Genomic DNA, 17,709 nt, shown 5'->3' with positions numbered 1-17,709 from the left:
TTTCATGGATTTATACTCTTACAGTGAATCCCATGGTCTTATTCAGAGGGCAGTGAGAGAGGTATGCAGCACATAAAGAACCTGTTAAGAAGCATGAGGATTGCCTTTCTCACGGGACTTTGAATAAACATGAGTATTATTACTGTTCTGCAGCACCAAAACAAGACATCAACAGTTACATATTCCCTATCTCACAGTACAGAGCACATAAAGTTTGGGCATAGGCTGATAAAGCACAGCGTATGTGACAAGTGGTGTGCAGCATAGACATTGACAATTTCATTCTGTTACCTTCCTTGTAGTTCCTGTGCTATGTGGCATAGACAGCAAATATTTGTGTGTGGAACCTCTCTTAAAAAAATATAGGCACTATTATTCTTCTTGCAGTTAGAGCACACTATAAACCAATTTTGCTCTCTGCAACATAACTTGGCCTATTATTTGGTGGTTATCTGTGCTCCAATATCGTTATTAGAAGCTACATCAGTGATTTCCGTTAAAATGAAACCATGCTTCATCAGAGAAAATGATTAGATATGGATGAACTATACCATCAACAATATTCTGGCCACCAGCGCAGCTCAGTCAGTTAAGGTGCTTGCCTGCCGGTCTGAAGTTGCGCTCGGGAGCAGGTTCGATCCCCGCTTCAGCTGATTACCTGGTTGGGTTTTTTCCGAGGTTTTCCCCAACCATAAAGTGAATGCCAGGTAATCTGTGGCGAATCCTCGACCTCATCTTGCCAAATACCATCTCGCTATCACCAATCTCATCGATGTTAAATAACCTAGTAGTTGATACAGTGTCGTTAAATAACCAATAGTGTTCTGTAGAGCCCAATTACAGAAATTTCAACTTAAGTTGTTATGCGATCATAATTTTTGGACATTAGCCACTTTGTAAGGTTTCAGTCTTAGAAGTTCAGGAGCCATAAGGCCTGAGGTTTTGAAATGCCCTACTTCCTGAGAAACGTGCTGTAGGGATTACTTTGGAGAATGTTCCAGTTTTGCACCAACTTCAAGTTTTTCTTCCATTACAACTCTTCATTTTGGGTTAGAATTCTAGGGATAAGCAATCACATTTCCCTTAATCTAAGAACAGTTTTCTGTTTCTCTATTTGGAAGTGGAACACCAGAGAAGCTCTTTCTAAATTGCCTACATAGTCTTGAAATTAATTGGTTTTCATACATAGAGATTCTTTGTTCTAGTGTGAACCTTTCTGCTGGCATTTTAATGGTCTAACAATTAACACGTTGAAATTACATTTGAAAAAACTAACAGAAATGACACATTTTTAAGTGATTTGTCACACTGCACAATGAAGGTAACTACATGCTTGTTATAATATGGCTTTGAGGTGGCATGACATCAGCTGACTGCAATTTGGCTTGCTCTCTCGGCCCAGACCTGACCCAAACAATCTGTTCTCATGTAAGTCCCGAGTCATTTCTGAAAATTTATTGGTGTTTATCTGAATCATCATACAGTCAGTGCGTCCTATTAGTGTGGGCTAGGTATGTAGAAAACTCGGTGAATGTAGAACTACTTATCTTATATGAAAAATTATATTTTCTGTAGGGCTCTGTTCACTATATACTTCTGCTATGTATCACAATAAACTCATCTCGTGTATGCTTTTTGTAAGGAACAGTTTACTTGTGTATTTTATAACTATGTTTAAAACTGATTCCTTTGCAATAATTCTGTATGTACAGTCTTTCATTGTACCAATACTGACTCACTCACTCACTCACTCACTCACTCACTCACTCACTCACTCACTCACTCACTCACTCAAAATTAAAAAAAAAAGAAATCCCTACATCCCTGGAAAATGGTCATTGAAAGTATTTACACAGAACATTTAATATTACAAAATAAAAAAAAAATGAACATAGAAAACTTTTAAGGATTTTTTTATGCTGCTCATGACCATGAATAGCTGCTCAAATATTCATGAATGGGAAAAAATTTGATTATACTTTATTTCGTTCAAATGAGCAAATCTGCAAACTGGAACAAATAGATAGTAAGGATGGACTATATATATTGTTTAACATACGTAGAATTAAGATTACAGATTATGTTTAGAATAATCAATTGATGTATGAAAAGAAAGTTTGGATTTTAAAGGAAAGGAATGAACCGAAACTTGGAAGACACACAGATTAGGATCTCTCACAGGGCTCAGAAAAATTTGAATAATCAAGGAAATACCAAAGAAATCATGTTATGATAGAAAAATTAAAAATAGGCAATATGGTGGAAAACAAAATCTTGTCAAAAGAAATTAATACAATACAGACAATGAAGGGACAATAATAGATCTCTGATGGTCATTCCAAGACCTACCCAAGAGCAGATGGTGTGGTGTTGAACGTCTTAGGTTTTGATGGAAGTGCGTCTATGCCCTATTCCGCAGTTTATTCATGATATAAATATAAATGTTATGTTCTATTTAATTTGAGAAATATGTAGATGAATATAATTAATTTAAAAGATTTTCATTCATAATATTATAAATACATAATTTTGAAAAGCTCAGATGCATTTCATTATCACCATAGAATTTGTATGTGTACATACATATACAGAGGTACAGTTTCGCAGTTTCTTAAACATATTTATTTTATGCCGACTCTTTTTACCCATGAACCAAACATTTCTACCTTGTTAGACACATGAATAATTAATGCTAGTAACTTGCATGGGCAAGTAATGCATGTTCATAGTTGCATTACGGCACGTGGCAGTGCATTCTAGGACATGCGATGAGATTTGGGGTGGCTGCATGTTGCTTTCAATCCATTGCAGCTCGGCGGTATCCGGAACCATATCGCCAGAGCTATCCAGACTACGAGCAATATCCACCACGGCCGGAGTACCCCTATCCAAACCCGCCATATCCTGGTGCCTTCCCAGCCTATGGGGATAGTGCCAACTACGTGGATCAACCTGGTTATGGAGAGAGACCGCCTACTCCGCCTAGTCCCAGTGAGCGCAGTGAATCTCCCCCTCTTCAGCAGGCATTACAACATGGTGAGTAGAATTATCCTTGACTCATGGTTCATTCATTTTTATGGAAGAAGCACAATACTCTTAAGAAATCGTAAGTATTTTCTGAGTATGCAATGCGTTAGGAAACTTGTAATAGTATGTGGATAATTTTTCAGATGTATTTAGCATTTTCCCTTAAATCTATTTCTGGAATGAAGATATTTGTATTTACATTTTCGTGTGTACATGATCGTTGTTATTAAACCATCATTTCATTATGGATGGATTCTCAATAGCTGGTTGTATTAAACAGTTCATACCTCACATTTCACACATACTCTGGAACTTGCTGACAACATATGCTATATCGAAGAGGGCTCATTTTGTGCTTCAAATTCTTCATTGGCAGTTGAAGGATTGCTGCTTGGGATTTTTTTTTTTCTGTAGGTGATTTTTTTTTCTTTTCTAAATGCAATATATCTCAAATTGAATTTAGATATTTACTTGCAACCCAAATCACACAAGTGAAGTGGGTAGGCATTGGATAAACAGATATTTACTTCGGAATATAAAGTGTGTGTGTGTGTGTGTGTGTGTGTGTGTGTCTATATATATATATATATATATATATATGCGATTTCACGTGCTAATTGACTAGTCGACAAGGTAACCTAGTTAATTAAAACGTGAGAGCATATATATACTTTATATTCCGAAGTGATATAGTGTTAAAAGTTGTGTAATTATGATGGATAATAGATATTTATTTGCCTTTTATACATGGGTTGCTTTGCAAGTTTCCTTTGACATAGGCTGATTGCTTCCCTCATTGTTGCGGGAATGGGACAGGACCTCTGACAAACCCAATGAATTGCCGAGGTCAGGAGTTTGATTTTGACTCATCCTTTTCCTATAATTCATTTGTTTTTTTTTTAATTCTTTTTTTTTGGGGAGTGGTCTCTTTGGAGGTGCTGGTGTTGGGGTCAGGCCTCTGATACAGGGACAAGGTGTGATCCAGCAGCAGTGGGAGCCAGTGGGTGGTCTGGGGCTGATTACAATGGAGATGAGCTTCCAGTCCAGTTGCTGCCTGCAGGTTCTCTTCTTTCTCAGCAGAGATGAGGGTGGGGGTACAGTCTCTGGAAGTGGCTTACTAGTGGGACCAGGTAGTCAGGAAAATATCTGGGGAGAGGTATTATGGGAGTTCAGTGGCCTTTCCACACTTGCAGACGTCGACAGGATGGTTGCTTGCCCTGATCCTGGATCCCTCATCAGTGGCGAATGTTGTTTCTCCCTCGGTGCTTCTTTTTACGGAAAGGAGGTTATGGAGGAGGTTACATAGATTGAAAAAATTCTTTTTGTGTGTGGAAGATTTCTTATTGTTACTTATGTGTTACACCTGTTGTTGGGAAAGGAAATAGGAGTGCCTAGAAAGAAGTGAGGCAGAAACAAAGGTGAAGGTGGAGGTTGGGCAAGAGAGAGAGAAGAGGATGGAATGGATGCGCTAGATTATATAAGAAATGGGGAGAGAGAGGAAACAGGAGTAACAGGGCTAGCAAAACGGGGCTTACTTAACAAGGCGATTATAGCATGTAGGAAAACGAGAGGTGGGAAGCAGGTTGGGGAGGTTCTCGACTATCAAAGCTCTGCAGATTTGGCCCACGACTCAACGCCCACTGAAGGGGAATTAGGGTTACTCTCTTCTAATGAGGTCCACTGACAATGACCCGCAATCGGAGTCCACAGAGAAGGAAGCCAAGAACAGAATGCAAAGTTTTTCTAGGGGGTCGAGTAAGGCGAAGACATAGGCAAGATGATGTCCGTGAAAAAGAAGGCAGGATGAAAGATATCGAGGTAGGTGAATGAGGAAGATTGATGTGGAATAGCGGAGACAGAGCTGGCATGCGTTTCTGTTCCAAAGAGAATATTGTTCATGCAAACACGTCTGAAGAAGTGGTAGCATGCTCGCCTAAAAATGTTGTCTCTGGCAGAGAGAGTGTTGTAGCTTTTTCCCTGGCCAGTAAACAAATGAATCTTATAGGAACTGCACTCCCTTATATATCCCAGCCTGTCTGCGCACCATCTTACTGCCCTTAGTGTGCCTTGGGTGCGAAGTGATGCTGCTTACGTCATAGTCTTCTGAAAATATTGTCATCCGGAGTGCTCATTTCCCCCCATATTTTAGCCAGGCTATGTGCCGACAGCCAAGTGTCAGTAAAGCTACCCTTTGACAAGTCGCTCAGATGAGAGGGTTGGGGCATGTCCTGTTCCAGCATGAAGGAAGACAGAAGTTTGGTTCGAATATTCTGTTGCAACACATTGTGCATGATATGAGCACTACAACATCCTCAATAGTGAAAGTTGTATCAGTTACGTTGATGCTTCTGATCTGAAAGTTCAAGATCAATATATCTGTTTTCTTATGTACTACAGTTCTGTTTGTTGGGTTAACTTCATCTCAATGCATCTTTATTTTTCTGTTCAGTAGAAGTTCGGTGGGAACATGTTTAACATTTGACTCCCCTCTCTTTACTGAAACAAAGTTTCTTAGTGAAAGTTTGATCAATAATTTCTGCAACATTGTTATGCCAGTTCATATCATCATCATCATCGGCCTCTAATTTATTTTTGTGTCCTTTTTATGAGAGGAAGGCATCAAATATCCTGTTCTTCACAATTAACACAAAATAAATGTGTCCCCCTTTCTGTTGCTTGAGAGCAACAGCTGTGTTTAAAATGTTGATGAATATAAGAACTGCAATTCAGTTTACATATATTGTTGTGGATGAATACTAGAACAAATTAGAACATTCCTCTGTAAAACCCCCCCTAATCCCATTTTGTATGATAGAATCAAAAATGTAAGAATGTTTTATTGAAGCTAAAAATTTCCCATTTACCTGCCTTTATATGCAGTCATACTGTTCATTATACAGTGCATTTCTGCATTTAGTAAATGACAGATTGTGCTCAATAATTTGAATTTTGTTCAGATATAAGTAAAAGAAATCAGTGATGTGACAGCTCATTGATGGTCAAGGCCTACCATCCGATTCCTGTCCACACAGCCACATGTCTCAGCAGATGTGAACGATCATCCAACTAGTACAGAGGTATCACGTGGTTAGCACGATGATCCACCCCACCTCCCAGTCATAGTTGGCTAGCAAAACCGGATTTTGCTGCTCATCATAGCTCCCCAAATTCATTATGATGCTGAGTGGTCACCAGTCCCATGCGCTGGCCAGAATTTGTGGGTCAGTTTCTTGCCTCGTGAAGACTTGAACCAACTCTCATTCTGTAATGCTAGTTCAAGACCTAATACCATAAAGCATAGATCTATGATGTGGGATCAGATTTAAGTACTAATGCAGAAGAAAATGTTTAGATGATATATGAAGCTATATCTTCGTTTTTACAGTAGTAATTTCGAAATGAGGCAATTTTAAAACTATTTCTTTGTCTTGCAAACTGTTGTTTAGTTTTGCTGATAGTTAAACTTGAAGAATTGAGATTTTCTATAAGAAGTTTGAATATATACAACTTCTTTCGTGACCTTTCGTTTTATAAATATTTAATTAATTTCGCAGTCTATACTTTTTAATTAATTTTGAAACTTCATTGGAAGTTTAGTTATAATTTACACCGGAAGTTTACATCTCTTTTTAAAATTCAGTGTTACTCTGTGACATAGCACATGGGTATCAATCAGGGGCAACAAGAAATAAATAATTCAGTAGGTAGCCTAAATTAAAATACACATCAGATTTAAAATCATTCAGTACCATTTTTACGTGGGAATATGCATATATCCTATTAAGTTACACATTTGCTCAAAATCTGAGATAAATTTGAGTATTAGCTAAACAATAAGCAACTTCTGTAAGTAAATATTAACCAGATCTTTAATCTTCCTACCATTTTTTCTTGAAAGTTAATCAATGAATATGCAATTGTTCGTACTGGATATTATTATGCATCTAAAATATTGTTAGAGTGAGATAGTCATTGTGTATCTCGTGCAGTAGTTTTTTTAATTACTGAGTCAATTCAGAATTGATGAGTTTGTAATACAGCAATTACAGAGCACTGATACAAACCCACATTGCGTTAATAGAAAACCCACCTCTATAAATACTTACTCCTCTCTATTTCTCCACATGCAGGGAGTTGGACCTCAGTCATTTTGTTGAGAAACTGTCAGGCAGCTGAGCTGTGACTGGAATAATAGAGATGAAACAGAAATTTGGTAATTGTACTTTCAGTACATCTCATTTTTTTACGTTACTAGATTGTAAAATTTCATCTGCAATCATGTCATGAATATAGTATTTTGGTTTAAGCATTCTATATCATGGGTTCGGAAATCTTCCGAAAATATTTTCCAAAAGCATGACATGCATAACAAAACAAGGAATGTTGTTTGCTGTTCTCTTCCTCTGTTTAGAAAAGAATGTCTTGGGAATTGGAGCTGGATTACTGCTGTTGAAATGTTGAAAAGCAATATGGTTCTGAAAGAATAGCACTGTCAAAGAGAACGGAAAATAAAAATGTCACTGGAAAGTAATTCCTTTAGATTACACTTACATTTCCTTATAACTATCCAGACTAGACTGAGTCTGGGGAAAGCATACATGCAAATGAAATTATTCATCCCGAGTTCTACCCTCGTTAGTGTCTTTGAAAAGTTCTATCTGAAATCTGTCATACTGTTTCACTACATGTAAAGTACTCTGAAAATAACCAGAAGGGACACTAATGAACTTCTGTAAACAACTTGTAGTGAAAACTAATCTATCATTTATGGCTATGTTAATGTTACTTTCGTGAAGTTAATATGTGCAAAATTTTCTACGTACATTCCACCTTTATTTCTTCCCTGGACTGTTCTGGTAATTTTATTTATTTTTGGTACTATATGTGGTGGATATTCTGGGTAAATATAGCAGTTCCTGGTGGCAATTTCTTTTAGTATTTCATAAGTCATTACTTCATTCTCTGTTTCTTTGTCTTTCTGTCTGTCAATTTGTCTGTCCTCTCACATTCACTTTCAATTACCATTTTCTCACACAAAATTGGGTCCAAATTGTGATAGGAGGCACGATGTATATAACCATTTATATGCAGATTCCCCATACAACATGCTTACGGAAAAATTGTGTTATTTTACTATACGTAATTAAAAAATATCGTTAGTATTTTCTGTGGTGGTGTTTGTGCAGAAGTTGGTGTGTTACTTAGTGGTAAACAAGTTTGTCTTCATTTGAGATACAAAGTGATATTTTGTTTCTCCTTCAAAGCATTACATTAATGAGAAGAGTTAGAAAATGGGTTTTGCTTTGAACACCATTGGAAGGCTTTTCGAAGGAAAAAAATCTGTATGTTTATGTGAACATAATAAAGAAGTTCCGTTTTTTCATTTTTGTTCCTGCTTTGTGGGCTGCTGATGTCCTTTTATTTAGTCATGAACATTAAGTGAATTTGCTACTGACTATTACCATGGGCGCAATGAATTTCTTAATAATCAACATTTTTAACTTAATTATATTTTTATTTGCATATCTTTCTTTCCAATTAAATCTTTCTTTTGCATCATTCTCCACTTATCTGTGCTTTAGTCCTTGTTCTAGTATTGAGTTATATCATACTTGAATAAAGTCTCCCTACACCTTCATTTTTTTTATGTCCTAATAAAAGGTTAGCTTTGTGATGCTTGCTTTTTTAACATTGATGAATTTAAGACTGTTATCATTATTTTTTCTTGTGCTGCTTAGGGCTGCCTTTCTGTAAAACCAGTCTCAATGTCAGCAATCGAATTTCATTCATAGCAAATATTCAAAACTGCTAAAACACTTAGGGCCATATTCATAGACATTCTTAGCGTGGGCTTCTAGTGGATGATCAGCAAACTAACGTTTTTTGTATTCATAAACCAGTGTTAGCGATATGATATGAATTCTGTATAAGTAACCAGTCGATAGCCGGAGCTAGTTTAGCACGCTCGTAGTGCGGGCTAGCGAAATGTCTGTGAATAGCACTCATATGGACTACTAATTAAGTTCTAAGGCTGCAATATTTCTTGTTTAGTCCATATAAGAAAGCTGGGTTGTATGCCAAAACTAACCACTCATTAAATAGGAAGCAGAATTCATAATTATATGACTGAAATGTTATTCCAACTGTATATTTCCGTGTTTCACAGATTTAAATCTTTCCTCGTGTGGTACATCTCATTGGTGTGTAAGCTTCAATAATGTTTTTTTATATATAAAATTCGTATATTTTTTGTAGAAAGGGAGTGAAGGAATGAAATTGAATACTGCTGTTTTTTAAGGAAGTCATGGGGTAATTTAAAGTAGCAGGTAATATTTTTGTTACACTTAATCAGTATGTTGCTTCTTTCATAAATATGTGATCTAGTGTGTCTTGAAATATGTATGCTGCATAGTTAAAAGTAACACATGAATAGTTATTTTAGATGAAATTTGCTATGCTTAGTGTTATGCTTAGCAGCCCATATAATGCATTTACTAAACAGAATGGTGTAACTGCAGAGGGAACAATGGTATGCATTGTGAGTTCCCTTATGAGGTGGAGATAATGGTAACCATGTTATTTAAGGTGATTAAACTTTTCTTGCTCGTGTTAATCTGTAATTTAAAGTTGTTTTTATACACCAACTGGTATTAGTGTACAGTCCATAATATTTTATTCTCAGTTGTCTCATTTACATACATTTGACTCTTAATACAAGTTTATATGGAATTATAGCCAACTATTTGTATAAATTGAAGTTTAGTTAAAATATTTTCTTTAATACAGGGATATACTAGCAGTTCTGATATATGATGTTGTGTATATAATATGTACATAAATTATTAACTGTGTACAAACTATGCGCCTCACACATAGTATACATACAATAGTTGAAGTGCATTCTGTGTGTTTCGTGTTATTGTGTTACAGTATTAATCCATTTCAGTTTAGTATGTGAAATGATTTTGTGAACTTTATGGAGCATAACTAAATAAACTACGATGTTGCTGTGATGATAAACTCAGGTCCAAAATGTTTTTGATGAGCTACACTTTGTGATTTAAGCACAACCAATACAATAAAATTTTCAATATGTGTTTCATGCTTAGATAGATATGTCAGAAGAATTTCAGGAAGTGGAATGCGTGTTTTATTTTTTTTCTTTGTTTCCACGTCATAGGAAATGATGCTACGCATGTGTGAAGAGAGTGAAGTTGTAAGAAAATGCAGATACATATCTAGTATCATAATGCAGTCAACATGAAGTGCAGTACAGATTGGGTAATTCGGCATTAGTTAATTCGAGTAAATATTTCTTCCCAAATTCCTATTTAAACCATTGTAAAAAAATTCACATTTCATTTAAATATTCAAAGCTTACATTTGGATAATTTGAAATCAGAACGAAATTGATTTCAATTAAAATAGTGTCCAATGTGAAATTTTAGAGAGTCCGAAAGCATTTTGTGGAAAACTCTGTTATTGATGATTCCAAGAATTCATATAAACTTCATTGTGATGAACGGGTACTGGAATATGAAAAGTTCGTTGCTACTCTTAACAGATTTCATAGCTTTGTCCATTGACTGATCACAGGTAAAGGCAACATGTGGGATGTCCAACACTATTGTTTACAAGTGCATGTGTCCTTTCTATCGTACTCAGAAATCATTAAATTGAAAGAGATTAAATTTGTGGGAATAGTCATTATTGTATGTCCAAAGTTAGTGTAGTAATAGTTTTTCTGAATTCACAATATCAAAGAATGGAGCATACACAATTTTAATGTTAGCAAAGAAGTTAAGTGTTTTCTTCTAGTGATAGTCAAATTTTTGTGTGATTACGAATAAAATATGGCTGCAGTTAAGGTAAAGTACAGTGACCATTTATTACTCATTGTCATTACTGTATAAAAGCAAAGTCAATCCCACGACAGGCCAAATCAGTCCAGAGAGTAGTGAGAGGATAAGACTCCCACTTCTATAGACAATCGGCATTAAATTGCAGTAAGGATGTCATTCCTAAATGCCGCTTGCTTTTAAACCCAAGGAAATACCCCTGATACTCATTTCTTTTGGAGACTAAGTAGACCTTAGAGCAGAGGTCTCCAAAAAGCGTATCGTCATTCATGCTCTCGATGCTGCCCGCCGAACACAGTGTGCTGTAAGGCTAGAGAAGGGGAAGAGACACGTACCTCAACAGATGGGAGCAGTCAGTGGAGGATCGCGGCAATGGTCTGCTTATGTTTACAACCAATAACATCAAAAGAATAAGAAATATCATACGTTTGTATATTATTTTGACATACTATGAAGCTGGAGCCCCGTTTGTTGCTATTGACACAAGCCATTGCAAATTAAACCTCTTCTGTTCTATGGTGCTTTTCAGTGCCTGGAAAAGATTTTCTCCAGTTGTATTTTGTAATTACATCTAGAAGGCATTCAGACACAGTAAAATGTTCATTAACTCCTCAGATGAAAATCGCTAGGTGAGCTTTGTCATTTCTATCTGTGCTTTCGTCCAATGCAAGTGAGTAAGCTACAAACTGGTTAATTGTGGTTTCGACTTCAATTACATTTACAATCTTGAAATTCCTTCTCTGAACTGTAATTGGAAACAATTTAATTTTCTTAAACTTTGACTTTGTTCTGGACACAGCATTTTTGTAGTGTTCTGTATGCACGATTTTACAAATGATGCTTCTGTAAAGGACTTCATTGATTTTCCAATATTCCAAGCTAGAACATAGCTAGCAAGAAGCTTTTTTTGTTTAAGACTGACTGGGGACACGTGTTTGATTTGTGTTTGTATTTTCTTGTTTTATATTTATCAAAATATTTGTAGGCCTACGCATTTCACCTAAAATTAAACGAAAAACTATATGCTTGTCATTCGGAACTGAGTAATATACTGATTATTATGTATACCCAACAGTTATACAGATAGCCTCAAAATAAATTATTTTCACATGTCCAACATGCCTGTATTTGTATGATATTCTTTGTGAAGAGTCAAGTAGTGTCGTCGCATGTTGAATTTCAACACACCCTTAAAATTTTTCGAACAAATTAAGCATTTCACATTCTCCCCACTAACAAAAAAATTTCTCTTTGTATTTATCCTTGAATGTACTACGTCCATGATGAGAAGAGATTGTGAAATGGTGGAACACTCCGACCAACACAATGATAATGGCAGTCCGCCACTGCTCTTCGATTGCGCATAAACATTGAGTACAGTACAGGTGGGGATGGGTGAGGCGGAGCGCGCTCATTACGTACTGGCTTGGTTCCTTTCAGGGGCTTACTCGCGAGTACGCTTTTGGAGACGTCTGCCTTAGAGCCATAGTGCGACTGGAAGGATTAGACCAATGGAAAAATCCATGACCCCGTCAGGAATCGAATTCACGACCTTCGGCTTACAGCATTATGCCTAAACCACGATGCTACCATGTGCCACACTGTAGTTACTGTATACAAGTGTACAATTCTTCTATTCTTATACATTAAATAATAATTTGCTAATTACTTCGAAGTACATAAATTTCCAACTTCTTTCGAATTATTTTAGAGTTTGAATTAAAAAGAGTCTGCTGTTGTGTAACTGCTGCTGTCATCCATTGGCAACCATTACTGTGGCACCTGAAATGTCTCACTAGAAGTGCGTGAAGGCATATGAAAGGAAATTTACAAGGAAAAATGTAATTAATGTAGAAATATTATGTAATATAGGAAAATTATAATACAGGTAATTCCTTCACTAGAGAACTTGAAGTCAGGTTTCATATCGATGATGTTTATATAAAAGGGCTTAACCCTTATTTTTAAGTACGACTTTTTACTGTAGTTAGTTAAAATTTAATTACAAAACGCGAAGATATGTTTCTTGACAATTATGTTTACATTTCTTAATATATGGTAACTAATAATGTGTTAAAATTTAATTTTTGTTGTTTCGAAAAAAAAATTTTCTTTTGTGCGATAAGCCCTTTTACCGAAACACCATCGATATAATCTCAAAGTTTTCTTCCAGTTCAAAACAAATTATGTGAATCGAACTAATGTACACGATCACCCAATGTCATGCACATCAGGAACTCCGCACTGATGTCACTGAAGTGTGAAATGTGGTTATTAGTGGAAATCTTTGTATTGTAAACTATCAGTAATTAACAGTAGAGTCCACACCTGTGGAGTAACGGTCAGCGCGTCTGGCCGCGAAACCAGGTGGCCTGGGTTCGAATCCCGGTCGGGGCAAGTTACTTGGTTGAGGTTTTTTCCGGGGTTTTCCCTCAACCCAATACGAGCAAATGCTGGGTAACTTTCTGTGCTGGACCCCGGACTCATTTCACCGGCATTATCACCTTCATATCATTCAGACGCTAAATAACCTAGATGTTGACACAGCGTCGTAAAATAACCCAATAAAAAAAATTAACAGTAGAATATGAAACTTTTACCGAGGTCATCTTCAGGTGCCATCTACAGTATACGTGAAGAGATCTCTCACTTGTTAAGTGCAGACTTTCTTGTCATTAGTAATTCAAGTTTTTTCTGAAAGATTGACAGAAATGGCAAAGAAAAGTAATTTATTTGTAATTTAAAATAAACACCTATACCTGACACGATTGTATGTTTTTTCGAAAGGTTTTTTATTTCCTCAGAAATATCCTTTTTGGAATGCTGCTGTTCTGCTTCTTAAAATATTATGAACTTCATTTACTGTTTTTTTTTTTTTGGAACAAAAAGTAGACTTCAGGTGGGAAGTTTGATGAGTGGTGTGGAAAGGCATGCATATTAATGTTACTGATCGCCAAAAACTGATACAAAAACATGATGCTTTGTCACTAAGCTTCAAGCAATTCTTGGATTGATACAGGAACTAGCTTTTTTATCAATTCTCAGTAGTAGCTTTTCGAAAGCATCTAGAATTCTGTACTGCTAAGAATTTAGAAGTTGAACTCTACAAGGGGTTAATAACTCCTTTAGTGAATGGAGTTAACTTCTTGTGGTCTTCCTGATTCGATTGAGTAATACGCGAATGCAGAGGCAATGGAGAGCTTCTTAAATTCCTCTTTAGATTGTTGTGGAATCATTTCAGTAGTACGGTACTCAACAGAAACTCGTATGTATTTGAAGCTCAATTTGTTGTCAATGATAAAGGCAATTCCAAAGTTTTCATTCTTGTTTCTTCATCGCCCACTTTTGTGGAATTAGAAAAAAGTCATGCGTTTCATTGTGAATAGTACATCATTGTTAGACCTGCAGATTGTAATACTCAATCTCCGAGATTCCTGCCTTCTGTTTTGTAATAATGCTGTTAAACTGAAACCGGCGAATATGACAAGACAAGAGTTAAAAACTTCTCCGGCAATTAGTTGAAAATTCGAATAACACTGTCACACCTTAAAACGGAAATGAATTATGTTAGGTATTATAATTTTGTCATACATCATAACTTTTTTTTTTTGTTAGTTTATTGCCTCATACCTCAACAGGAACTGTTGACTGCAACATGTATACACGACGTGGCGACCTTCAACTTTGTTTTCTTTCCTCCATTGCCATGAAAGAGCAAACAAAGAAAGAAATCATGAAACAGGGAAGAAAGAATACTATAGAATAATAGAATTTGGAGACTTTTTCGTCGGTAACAAGTCACCAGTTTCATTTAGCAGTTTATTTTATGCGACAAAATCATCACAAAGAATATTACGTACTGGTAACAATTGTGAGAAAAGTGTTTTTTTTTTTGTTGATTTCAAATAATGGGTCATGATTTTTTTGCAAGAAATACTGTGTCAATGCACGTAATTTCCGTATCAGTTTACTCTTAGGTACTGAAAGGAAAGGCATGCCTAAAACCACTTCATTGTCAGGAATGCTGAAAATGTATTTTCACGAAAATATAGATTTTTTTTCTGCAGCATCACAAAAATTTGAAGCACCATGTCGATTTTGGTCTCTGAGTACGGTACCAGCTTCTTTAAGCTAATAAAAATATTTGTTCACATACTATGATTTGATTGTCAAACGCTAGGTATTGTGTCACTGAACAGTTTATCTGTGATATTTGTATTTTTATCTTCGATATATACTGAATGGACCGAAAGTCATACCGTTTTGCTGTGCTTAGATGGTTCTCCAGAAGAAGGTGCAATTTTAAACACGCGAATTATGCAGTCTTGGAAAGCTGTAATCAGTGGCTGAATGCACAGTAGTCTGTTGTGTTCTGGCGAACAACCCCTTCACTGGATGTTTTTCCAATAGGTGAGAGGGAAGTCATTGCCATGTAGATTGATTTCAATGTCGTAATAGTAATATGCGTTACAAGAGCTGTATGTTGAAGTTTTCATGTTCGAGGAAAAGTTTGAAAAAGCGAAACGTAGTTGAGCTTTTTTAATTTCCGAGAATTGAAAGAAAACATACCGCTCGTGTATCGTACATTATTTTGTGCGAAGATCGTTTATTACATACCTGAAATTAGTTGCAATGAAATCTCCATCTTGGTTTCTGTTCAATGACGGCAAATTTGCAAAACAAAAATATCTATCTTCAACATTGTTGCTTTAAAATGTTTTCTGTGTTTACTATACTCCAGCAGGTCGTGATATACGTCTGTCTTCCCCCCCCCCCCCAGTCTATAAATGCGAACTTAAAACAAACGGTAAGGTTATGTAATGATTTAGAGTTTACTTAATTTTTGCAAATATTTAAAAACAATAATTAACAGTGCAATTTAGGTGAAATTGCAGTGGTAAGTTGCCAATTTATAATTATTACTATATTGAACGTCTCTAAAAATAATATTTTAAAAGCCTAAAGCAGTAAAATCAATATGTCACTTAAGCGGTAAGAAGAGGGAAATTGTTATGTGTGTTACGTTGGGAATACTGAATGTGGAATTTTAGACTTTCCGCGGATTGGTTTTGTGCGGAAACCAAGCAAATACGCACGATCTCGCACAAAATACAGATGGTGTGCTGTATAATTTTTCTGTATTAAGCGTGTAGAAAGAAGCTGCAAACAGTATTTTGCTTCATTTAGAAATAGCTGCCTCCCATTTTTTTTATTATTTTTTTATTGATTATTTAACGGCGCTGTATCAACTACTAGGTTATTAAGCGTCGATGAAATTGGTGACAGTGAAATTATATTTGGCGAAATGAGGCCGAGGATTCGCCACAGACTACCTACAATGCCTTACAGTTGGGAAAAATCTCGAAAAAAAAAAACAGGTAATCAGCCCAAGCGGGAATCGAAGCCACGCCCGAGAGCACTTCGATTCTTACATACCGTAATTTTACCATACAGATTTTCTAGTCATGGTACAAATTTTTGCTTCAAATGCTAATCACCCTCGGACAGAATTGGACAGGTGTACGTACCTCTGATCTGATGACAAGAATTGTAGCCACTAGGATAGAGAACGATCTTTACGGATGATGCAGTATTCATTCATTCATTCATTCATTCATTCATGCATTCGGTGTTCTGTCCAAGGGCAGGTCTTTCACTGCAAACCCAGCATTCTTCAATCGTTCTTAGTTTCTGCCTTCCTCTTTGTCTCCTCATATGTCTCCTCTTAATGTTGTCTATCATCTGATATCTTCTTCTGCCACGAACTCTTCTCCCGTTCATCATTCTTTCCAGTGCATCCCTCCAGTAGGCAGTTTCTTCTCAGCCAGTGACCCAACCAATTCATTTTCCTCTTCCTGATCAGTTTCAGCATCATTCTTTCTTCACGCACTCTTTCCAACACAGTTTCATTTCTTATGTCTGTCCACTTCACACATTCCATTCTTCTCCATATCCACATTTCAAATGCTTCTAATCACTTCTCTTCACTTCGTCGAAATGTCCACGTTTCTGTCCCATACAATGCCACACTCCATACAAAGAACTTCACTGTTCTCTTTCTTAGTTCTTCTTCCATAGGTACGCAGAAGATGCTTCTTTTTCTATTAAAAGTTTCCTTGACCATTGCTATCCTCCTTTTGACTTCCTGGCAGCAGCTCATGTTGCTGCTTATAGTACACCCCTAGTATTTGAAGCTGTCCACTTGTTCTAATGCCTCATTTAGAATTCGCAAGTTTACCTTTATTTTTCTTCCTGTGACCATTGTCTTCGTCGTCATCCAATACTGCTCACAGCTATCATTTAGGCCCAGTAGCATATCCCTTAGTATCGTCTCCTCTTCTGCTAACAACGCCATATCAGCAGCAAATCTTATGCACTTTATTCTTCTTCTACTTATTATCACTCCTCCTATGATCTGCAAACAGTTATACACTAAATCCCCCAAGTAGATGTTGAACAGGGTAGGTGGCATTTTTCATATTAATACTGTATCTGCAGAATTGCATTTACTGACTTAAGTGATGATCTGTTCCTTTCTTCTGTCCATTGAACATTTTTCATGAATGAAAGCACTCTTTCAACGTCTACATTACATGCAGGTACAAAGAAATAAAATTCTACAATTTCCAGAAATTGCTCTGTAGAAACACAGGTATGATGAAAATTTACTCAGATATATGTCAGAGCTTATCTTTAGAAGCTTCCTTTTTGTTGTCCGATAAGGAAGATTTTAATTTTGATCACCGGATCAATTAGAATGATCTGTTTTAGTTTGCAAGACATATTATTTTGCATCCGCTTGAGTGTTATTTCGACACTATTC

At 36.3% G+C, this 17,709-nt stretch overlaps 1 protein-coding gene and 1 long non-coding RNA gene across 18 annotated transcripts in view; one reads left to right on the top strand and one right to left on the bottom strand.

Moving 5' to 3' along the window:
- The window catches only part of p120ctn (adherens junction protein p120), a 258,208-nt gene that overhangs the window by 95,447 nt on the left and 145,052 nt on the right, over positions 1–17,709 (top strand). For 14 of the 16 annotated variants that reach the window (XM_069837251.1, XM_069837248.1, XM_069837246.1 and 11 more), the window contains one exon: positions 2,812–3,036. The exons of the other annotated variants lie outside the window; for them this stretch is intronic. In XM_069837251.1, coding sequence (XP_069693352.1) covers positions 2,812–3,036 — 225 coding nt within the window. The remainder of the gene's footprint in view (positions 1–2,811; positions 3,037–17,709) is intronic. 16 annotated transcript variants of the gene reach the window in all.
- Positions 1–17,709, bottom strand: part of LOC138707611 (uncharacterized) — a 59,201-nt gene that overhangs the window by 10,990 nt on the left and 30,502 nt on the right. The window lies entirely within an intron of this gene.

Source organism: Periplaneta americana, chromosome 10 (genome assembly GCF_040183065.1).
Source record: "Periplaneta americana isolate PAMFEO1 chromosome 10, P.americana_PAMFEO1_priV1, whole genome shotgun sequence".
Lineage (NCBI taxonomy): Eukaryota > Metazoa > Arthropoda > Insecta > Blattodea > Blattidae > Periplaneta > Periplaneta americana.
Note: the sequence above shows the minus strand (reverse complement) of the source record. Positions and strands in the feature narration are given on the sequence as shown.